We start from the raw sequence: 10,321 nt of genomic DNA, 5'->3' as shown, positions 1-10,321 counted from the left end.
ATGCTGGGAAAGACTGAGCGCAGGAGGAGAAGAGGGTGACAGAGAATGAGATGATTAGCTGGCATCACCGACTCAATGGACATGACTTTGAGCAAACACCAGGATATAAAGAACAGGGAAGCCTGGCAAGTTGCAGCCCATGGGACTGCAGTCAGAAATGACTTAGGGACAGAACAACAAAAACCTTGCCGTTAATCTGCCTACTATTCCACTGTACAATTCTAATAATGGTATCTGAAATCAAGTCATTTTGGAGTGGCAGTTATCTACTCACCCTTACCAATCAAACCACTTAAATCCTGCTACAGCAAGATGATTTCTGAAGAATCAAGACATTAAGCTTTTTCAAAGAAGCTGTGAACGCCTCCCTCCCTCCACCCCCATCTCTCTTTTTTGCCAATTAAAGTGTTCTCGCAAATTCCAAGCCAACTAAGAGTGACTCAGGAGGAAATCCTGCATGCTTGCTCTTTTACACTAAAATGATTCTGGTGCACGATAGCTGCGAGCTCGTGGTGTTTCCCTGTTAAGAAGAGCTGTGATTTCTTTTTCTGTTCTGGAAGGAGAGGCGGCCAAGGACTCCTGAGAAATAAGTCTGCAACCCCACGGACCGACCCAGCCACGAGCCTGCTGGTAATCAAAACCGCACGCCCAGTTAAAGCACTTTCTCCTCTTCCTTCCCTGACCAATGTGCATTCCCCCACAATGTGCAAGGCTCCAAGATGCTCAGGCACGCTGCAGAGCAGATCACACCACTGCCCCCCGGGACTGTCACTGTTCCTCCAATTCTGTTTCCTTCCCCAAATTAAAAGGCGTCTCAAAGAACAGGTGAGGGTCAGTTCCCAGATCAAGAAAGGAGGCGCGGAGCGAGGACTTGAGCTCCAAAAACACATCCCCTTTTAAACCTAATTCAAAATAAGGTTACTGTATTCAGCTTCCCAATAAACAACCTTTACCTGCTGGGAATCACGGCTCCCTTTGGGGTCAGGAGCTCTGGAGCGCGGGGGAGGGAACGAGGCAGGGAAAAGGCGGGGAGCGAGCGCCCCCGCCGTGCCTGCAGCCAACCTGGCTCCCTGCCCGCCACGGCCCTGCGACCCCACGGCCGGCCGCCACGACTGGTCAAAGGTCGCCTGCGACCGTTCAAAAGGGAATTTTCTCTGACCCCCACATCAGCGGGCGTCCGGCCCGACTGCGCACGACGCCCGGGCAGCGGACGTCAGCGGTACCCGGGTTTCCAGACCCTTCGGCGGCGCCCGTGACAGCGCGGCCCGTGGCCGCCGTCGGCCAATCGGCGCCCGCCGGGGGCGGGACCGGCGCCGTGAGACCCCGCCTCCGCCCCGCCGCCTATTGTATAAATACGGGTGCCGGCAGCCTGGCCCCCCCAGAACAGCGTTCCCAGCGGGAGGGAGATAATGCAAAGTGCTCTGTTCCTGGCTGTCCAGCACGAGTGCGGACCCATGGACAAAGGCGCTGGCACCGGCCCCAAGAACGAGGAGAAGCGAGAGAAGATGAAGCGAACCCTGTGAGTGCGGCTTTCTTCCTCCCTGACTGGCCGCCCCTACGGACCCAGTTGTCCCGGGCGGCTGCAAATGCGGTACACTCGCGCTGGGCTTTGGCATGGGAACTGGGTAGCCTGCCTGCATCTCTGCAGGAAAAAAAGAAAAATGTGTGTGTGTGTGTGTGTGTGTAAAAGGTTAATTTGTTAAGTTACGTTTAAACCTGTGTGGTGTAGGTATTTATTGAAGGACTCGGGTAGAGTTTAGAAACTGCAGAAAATTCTTGATGCAGGGGCGGAGATAGATGCGGGTTGGCTTTTTGTCTCCCTGCATCGAAAATGACTTCGGAGAATCCTGCGGCCACGCGCCCCCGGCCTTTACAGTGAGAGGCATTGTAAATTCTGATCTGCTTACACGACTGCTGGGATGGAGATATTTTTGCTGATTCTAAATATACTTTTAATTTTTTTTAATTGAACAGCAAGTCTCACCCACTCAAGAGTGTGGAACAAATAATTGTTCTGCATCACCTTCTTAAAATGAGTGCTGGAGTTGGGGGAGGGGGCGGTCAATCTCGCGCACACACACCTCATTGTGCACAGCTTCTCGGGTGGTCCCGAGCCTCCTGCTCTGAAAGTAGAAGGGAGACGAGCATGGGCTGGCTCAGGGCAGGTCCACTGTGGGCTTCCTCAAGTGTGAAATGTCTCAGAATTGTAATTAACCGTTGCAGAAAAACTGGCTGCCTTTTGTGGGCCAGAAATAGCATCTACCTTTGAACTATGCAAACTAAATTCATTAAAATACCCTATAATTGTAGGTCGTCCTATCCTTACTTACAAAACTAATAATTATGTTCAGATGAGTGGATGAAACTGGTGTGTTGAGTACTTAGGTGCTGGATTAAAGGAGTAAGACTGACTGGAGAAGTTGTTTTGTCTTATTTGGCTTGTCTGTAGCTACTGGGGGCGACTTTATTTGGTAAAAATGCCTTCAGCTGCAATGGCAGTTTCAAGTGTTGCCGCTAAGTGAGTATCTTTTTTTTTTCTTCTGTAGATTAAAAGATTGGAAGAGCCGTTTGAGCTACTTCTTGCAAAATTCCTCCTCTCCTGGGAAGCCCAAAACTGGCAAGAAAAGCAAACAGCAAACCTTCATCAAGTAAGTTGAAAATCTTGTACTTGCCAATATGCGCAGCTCACTGCTGAGCTGAAGACGGAACCTCTGGCTATCAGGAGCTGATGTGCAGACCTTCTTTTGCAGGCCTTCTCCTGAGGAAGCCCAGCTGTGGTCAGAAGCATTTGATGAGCTGCTAGCCAGTAAATGTAAGTTAACCTCTTGAATTTGATCCATTTCAAGTATCAGGAGAGGATGGTATGGTTGTGTTCACACAGCAAGAGCAGCTTGCCCAAGGAGAGTTTGACTTTACAATCCCTGTACCATGGGGCCTATTTTTCTCCTTTATTTCCCAGTGATTAACCAGGGAAATGCATGGCTTTTTCACAATACGTGGGGAGTGGGGGGAAATAGCCCCAGATTGTAATGGCAGTTGCTGTCTGTTAAGGTTAAGTCAGCTTTTCCATTGCAAACAATGTTTTCAAGAGGCTTCATTCCCAAAGAACTTAGGGCTCCCCTATCAGTTGTGTTAACAGCAAAGCTAAGTGTTTATATTTTTGTAGTAGTGTGCCAACTTACACATTTTGCTGACTGGCGTCTTAGTCTTTAAAGAGCTAAATTTTGACGATTACATGTTTGAGTAAACTCAAGAAAATTGCTTCCATCTGGCAAATAATAAAATATGGGGCCAGGAGAGTGGGAGTTCTAGGAAAACACATAAGGGATTATTTGGACACTCAGTGCAATTTCTGCATGCTTTCTTCCTTCCCTCCCCCAGATGGTCTTGCTGCATTCAGGGCTTTTTTAAAATCTGAATTCTGTGAAGAAAATATTGAATTCTGGCTGGCCTGTGAAGACTTCAAAAAAACCAAGTCACCCCAAAAGCTGTCCTCAAAAGCAAAGAAAATATATACTGACTTCATAGAAAAAGAAGCTCCAAAAGAGGTAATGGGGGGAAAAAGTTCTTTGTTTCAGCATATTTTAAACATCCTCAGCACCAAAGGGAAAAGAATTTGAAGAGACCTCAAATTAAAGGGGGGTGGGTGAGTAGGCTGTTTTTCCCCTACTTCTGGCTCTTAGTGAGGTTAATTACATTTCTTCACTGACTTAGCTGGCGACACTGGCCACACATTATAGTTTGGGTGTTTTTTTGTTTGTTTGTTTTCAAATACTACATATATTTCAATTTCTAACTCTTAATATGGAATAAAACTTTGTTTTATTTCAGATCAACATAGACTTTCAAACCAAAAGTCTGATTGCCCAAAACATACAGGAGGCTACCAGTGGCTGCTTCACAACTGCCCAGAAAAGGGTGTACAGCTTGATGGAGAACAACTCTTATCCGCGTTTCTTGGAGTCAGAATTCTACCAGGACTTGTGTAAAAAGCCGCAGATCACCACAGAACCCCATGCCACATGAGATGAAAGCGGGAGCCCAGAAATGGGGGACTTTTCATTTTTTTCCTAAGGGGAAAGGCTGTCACCTGCCGAAAAGACTGACCTTGAATTCAGCGTGGGTGTTCAGGAAACATCACTCAGAACTATTGATTCAGAGCTGGGTAGTGAATCAGGAAGCCGGTCGCCACGTAGGAGAAGCTGGTACTGGGGCAGCTTCCGTAACTGATGGAGCACAGAGAGAGAGTGTGGTTTAAATGTGGTGTGTCTCAAGCTGGAGAAGCAGGAGCTTAAGACTGAAAGATAACAATGTAACACTATTGGTCCAGAAGCATTTACAATCAATAGGTCTGGGATTATGTGGCCTCAGCTAGCTGGCTGTACATCTTTCCCTAAATCAGTCCTTGTTACCACATAGTGGTTTAGATGTAGCTTCTTTAGTTCTAGGTAATATATGTTTACTATGTGCAAGGGTACTGAAGTTCCTATGTCTACAGATCATCAGTACTGTTGTCTCACATAACTCTAAAACTGAAATGATTGTGTTTGAACTGTCAATTGGTGTTTGTTCTAGAATGAGTGCTTTTGTGTAGAAAATGACAATGTCCATTATGAGTGCCAAAACTGTCCTGATGGCAGCTAAACTTTGAAGTGGTCTTTGAATACTTTTAATAAATTTATTTTGATAAATAATGTTATTGAATATTTGGTCCAGATGTGTGTTGGGGTGTTTTTTCATAATTCGGCAGAAACAAGTATCTCCTCTAGGAGAGAAGAGATACCAGTTGATGGGCCTGTTCTGTCACAATTGACTGTCCTTAGAATTGAGAAATCACAGCTGCTGGGAAGATGCTGCTCCCATCTCTACTGCTTTGGTAGGTCACAGGAGGTCACACCATCACCCTGGGATCAAACTTCTTATAGTCTTGTAAAAATCAAGCTTGTTGAAAATATAAGAACACTGCTTTAAATCCCTTCATGAGTATAGAACAGCTAAATATGAGAAGTAAACTGATGTAACAGAGACGAAACACCAAAATTTTTCACATAACTAAGCACTCAAATAATGCCAAATAAAGACGAAAGTTGTTGTCAGTCACTCAGTGTTGTCTGACTCTTTGCGACCCCATGGACTGCAGCACGCCAGGCTTCCCTGTGCTTCACCATCTCCCAGAGCTTGCTCAGACTCATGTCCATCAAGTCGGTGATGCCATCCAACCTAAGACGAAAGTAGGCCTGCCTTTTTATTTCCCTTGCTTCCAAGTTCTCCCCACAGGGTCTATACAAGAGCTTCCAGGATCCATACGTGAAACTGTTCACTTCCATGGTGAATCAGTACAAAGTCAGAATTTCCCTGATTCACCTGCCTTCATTTGGCCAGTAAAGACTCTGGCTGTTATTGCAGCTAATAATGAAGGCGGGAAACGCGCTTTTGTGGCTAGGACTTCATTTAGAAGTATGCTCGCTCTTTCCATGGTTGAGAGGCCGTGAGTCTTATTTTTTCAAAATAAGACTATTTAGAGAGGAGTACTGTTCTCTGGCAGGCTGCCTTTTCAACCTTGATGATGGTCTTCATTTTGAAAAGGAGGGCAAACCCTCATCTTGGAAAAACTGAGTCCATGTACTGATTTCTCACACCTCTGTGACCTTAGGAGTCTCCATCTGTACTAGCTCCTCAGGTCACACCTTCCTGTCTGTCCCACTGGTTCCTGTGAGGAGGTAAGAGGCTTTAGAAAGTGTAAAGCATTTTTTAAAAAATACATTTATTCTGATTTCCCAGAAGAAAAATTGACCTCCCATAGTTTATTGTTTTTATTTTGCTTGCACTGATCTTCACCTTCATCAGCCTTACCAGAAGCAATAGGCACTATATCCTTAAGAGACAAACTGGTCCACTCCTGTGTCACCAGCAACCAGATGCATAACAGGTGCTCCGTAAATAGTGATAGAATAAAAATTCTGAGGCTCACTGAAAGAGAGATGTCTTTGGAGAATAAATAAGTCAGGTCTGCACAAGCCCTAATTTGGAAATGTCTTGGCCAGCGGAGAAACCCAGGAGTCATACCATGTATCCAGTTTGTCACCAAGTGCTGTTTTACTCCAAGTCTCTCTCCAGCCTGCTTTCTGTTGCCAACCGGATTTCAGAAACCACCATCCGCTCAGGCAACTGCACTGGCCTCAAATCATCTGCCCTCACTTTTTCCCTCCTCCAGTGTGTTCCTTGCTATGAACGCTAGGGATCCTCTCAACACAGAAACCTGATCTTATCTCCCGCTGTTTATAAACCCTCGACAGTTTTCCCAAACAATCAGGACAAAGGCATCCCTAAAATGGTCTAACACCTGCGTGGGCTTGACCCCGTCTTCCACTCCATCCTGTCTCCACCACAAGTCCCCCAGCTCTCTCTGCAAGCCTCACCAACCTACTTCCACTCCCCCATGGCTGCCAGGCCCACTGCTCCCACAGGGCCTCTGCCCATCATAGGCCTGCTGCGTGGAATGCAATTTTAGCTCTTCCTCATCATTTACAGATCAGTGCAATTGTCACCTCCTCAGGGAAGCCTTCCCTGACCTCCTTACCTGGGTCAGATCCCCTCTCGCGTTTCCCTAGTGGCTCAGATGGTAAAGAATCTGCCTGCAGTGCGGGAAACCTGGGTTCGATCCCTGGGTTGGGAAGACCCCCTGGAGGAGGACATGGTAACCCACTCCAGTATTCTTGGCTGGAGAAGCCTGGTGGCTACAGTCCATGGGGTCGACGTGACTGAGCGACTAAGCACATCATTTACAGATCAGTGCAGTTGTCATGTTCTCAGGGAAACCTTCCCTGACCTCCTTACCTGGGTCAGATCCCCTTTTAGACTTTCTCACCAACTTCTCTAATTTAGCACGCTTAATAGAATTCTCATTTATTTGTACAATAATAATTCTCTTTTCCCCCTGGATTGCGGATGTCACAATTCAAGGTCTCCATGTCTTTTTCTGCTCACTGCTGAATCCCAACACCTAGCACCTTGCCAGGCACACAATGCCAGGTGTGTATATCATTGTCAAATGAATGAATGAATAAATGAGTGAATATTAACAACTCTTAAATTTTGGTGGAACAGAAAGTATCAGCCAATGCACAAGGAACTAAGGACGGGTTTTAAAATCCTCATTTCTGCAAACATCTGAAAATATATTTTCTTGGCAAAAAATAAATACCCCTTGCTAAGCATGTTGTCTATAACTTTTGACCTTTAATAGAAGAAGCCAGATTATAGTAGCAAAAAGAAAGAGTTCTGACTTTTTCAGAGCTGCTAAAAGTACAGACTTTATTCGGTTGGTATTTTCCAATGTGATTTAGTGTAGAACAAGCTGAAATAAATTTAAGATTAGAAACCGCATACTTCCACAAATAAATATTACTTATTGTTCTCATTTCTCAGTGTCCGCACACTTAAGATCCACAGTCCACTTATTTTGATAACATTTTGTTTTCCATATACTTTAAGTTCAGGAGCATTTCAAGACGTAATTTCATATAGTCCCACCAAAAAAAAAAAAAATTGCGTATCATCTGTCATGTGAGCACAGAGAGGCAAGACATGTTTTGAGGTGATTTAAAGTGATCACCCAAAATTTCATAGGAAATAGGTATTTGGTAGAGGACTTGTTTGTCTGACCACAATATTTGACCATTTCTTGCAGTGATTCTCACCGTGTGAAGCAGCAGAGTGAGGAGGCAGTGTTTTTGTCAATGGCAAAAAGATGAGGTTTATCTAAATTTCGGCATTGTACCTAGCTGGAGTTGCTTGAGGCAACAATAACCACCCCCAAAATCTTCTGTGGCTTGCTTTGAAAATCTAAAACTATATCCCAGACTCTTTGAGTAACTACTATTCAGGCCCATCATTTTTAACAACTGCATAGTGTTCTATAGCATGCATTTGTTATAATTAATTAAATTCTCCTCTGTTGAACACTGTAGTTTTTCTATTATGTATGTTCTGTAAACAGTATGAAAGGTTAATTTCCTTAAATTATGTGAGTGTAATCACATTTTGTACTTGTATGCATATATATGTATGTATGTGTAAATGATGTATGTATATTAAAATTTTTCATTTAAAAATAAAAAAGAAAGAGGAATCACCAGCGGAAGTATGCAGTATATTCTAGCCTGAGGCAATAGCATTGATCGAAAGCCTGATTACCACTGGGGGCCCATGATTCAGCATCACCAGAGTATCTGGCAGGATAAGGCTGGGATGGGTGTTAGAAGCATGGCCCAGAACCAGGTGATAGACAGCCTTGAATGCTAAAGATTAGGATTTTATTCTGAGATAATGCATACCAATCTCAAGCATACAAAAATAACTTGCGCAGCAAATGAAGGATGAGTTGGAGTCAAGAGGATGAATTAAAAGACTGCAGTTATAGCCCAGGTAAGACATGCCATGTGCCTAGGCCAGAACACTATCACAAAATAATTCAGTGTCACTTAACAGCAAATTTTATCAATACATCTATGCAGAGCTCTGATCTCAACCATACAGGGGATCGTAAGACACACTACCTGTCCTCCAAGAGGTACCAATTAAGTATCTGATGAAATAATGTACAAAAACTGAAACATGACATGGGCTATGATTGCTGATTAATTAGCAAAAGAGAAGTGCAAAAACCTTTAGCAGGAATGAACCAAGAAACAAAGTGAAATGGCATTTTTAAGGGATTTTTTTAAATGGATCTATTAGCAAGGTTGAAGGGGAAAATGTCAGGGTGGAGAAACAGTTTAAATAAAGGGAAAGGAAGAAAGCAGGATTTCATTTACCGTTGTGCTGTGATACACAACAGCTAAATGAACACAGATACTGTAGCAGATACTTTTGATGGGGATACACTTGAAAAATATTTCATTGATTTGCTCTTGGCAAATATTTATGAAAAGTTTCTCTGAGCAAGGAAGATGTGAAAAAGCAGAAGAAATGGTCATCTATTGAGAAGGATAAAAAGAAACAGAAAGGCTGAAGTCCAAAATCACAACTAAAAGCTATGTCTTATTTTTTCTAACAAACCGATTTCTGTATGATCATCAACCAGCCTAGTCATCACACCACCGCCATGGTCCTCGGACTAGAGCTTACAAGATCAGATCCTGTGTCCTGTTTCTCATTTGTTCTCTCAAGCAATATCTGAACACTGACTTTCTCACAGAAAATACATGAGTTCTCCGGCATCTCCCAAGTCAAAATAAACTCCTCTTTCTAAGGCTCAAACTCCTCCATCCTGTGGCCTTTTGCTGTCCATCCAATTTTTTTTTTTTTTTTCCCTCACCACTGACTAGAAACATTGAATGCTGGATTTTCTTACTGTTTCTGAGACATATTACTTTTCTTCTGTTATAAGATCAAAGTGTTCCCCTTGCCTAGAACTGACCTTTCTTCTCAGATTTTATTCATTTTTCAAGGCTGAGATCAAATTTCACCTTTATGAAATATTGCCAAGGGAGTGTGTTTTGTCTTCAAATAAATGGTCAATAACTGGATCACTGTTCTACTTAACTTTCAATGTGTGTGTGTGGGAGGTCAGGGAGGGGGGTCGGTGTGCACATGCTCATAGCCCACCAGGCTCCTCTCTCCATAGAATTTTTCATTTTCCATGAAAATTTTCCAGGCAAGAATACTGCAGTGGGTTGCTATTTCCTTCCCCAGGGGATATTCCCAAGCCAGGAATCAAAACTTTATCCCCCGCGTCTCCTGCATTGGCAGGTGGATTCTTTACCACTAGCGCTACCTGGGAAGCCCTTAATGTTCACAGTAACTAATCAGTGCCTATTGATCATCGACTAAGTTATTAGCTCATTGATTGGTTGATTGATTCACAAACTCCTCAGTAAAAATGTATGCAGAGATACAATGGTTTCATTTAAATTTGTTAAACACACATTTTGCAAACAATCTTTTTTCAGGAGTCGACATAGTTTTTCATTTTGTCTTTATGTTTTCACCTTGAAAATTTAGAAAAGAAAAACTAATAACTATGTGGATCTTGGATAGGATCCTAACATTCACTTTTCTCAAATCCGAAATTAATCTGATATTTATATAGCTCAAAAAGTGCACTGACCTATATGGAAACTTCCCTTAAGTGAGGCCATATGTTTATTTAGCTGTTGTATATCTTAGACGTGTACAGACGTCACACCAAATCAAAATAATGAAAAGGAGAAATGGCCCAAAAAGGAGAATGGGAAGAAGCTATTTGCTGCTGCTTGCTTTGGGGTAAGAAGGGACCTGATTTTTTTTTTTTTTTTTTTTAATGCATTTGCAACTTCCA

General features: G+C 43.4%; 1 protein-coding gene across 1 annotated transcript; it reads left to right on the top strand.

Annotated features, from left to right (window-relative positions):
• Positions 1-1,362: 1,362 nt before the first annotated feature.
• RGS2 (regulator of G protein signaling 2) lies at positions 1,363-4,704 on the top strand. The gene is made up of 5 exons (XM_019976775.2): positions 1,363-1,519; positions 2,547-2,648; positions 2,751-2,812; positions 3,382-3,548; positions 3,832-4,704. Exons 1-5 carry the CDS (start codon positions 1,410-1,412, stop codon positions 4,024-4,026), a joined length of 636 nt encoding a protein of 211 aa, XP_019832334.1. The 5' UTR covers positions 1,363-1,409; the 3' UTR covers positions 4,027-4,704.
• The last annotated feature ends 5,617 nt before the right edge of the window (positions 4,705-10,321 follow it).

The sequence above is a fragment of the Bos indicus genome, chromosome 16, assembly GCF_029378745.1.
Source record: "Bos indicus isolate NIAB-ARS_2022 breed Sahiwal x Tharparkar chromosome 16, NIAB-ARS_B.indTharparkar_mat_pri_1.0, whole genome shotgun sequence".
NCBI lineage: Eukaryota > Metazoa > Chordata > Mammalia > Artiodactyla > Bovidae > Bos > Bos indicus.
The sequence above is the reverse complement of the archived record's forward strand: the minus strand, read 5'-3'. Positions and strand labels throughout refer to the sequence as shown.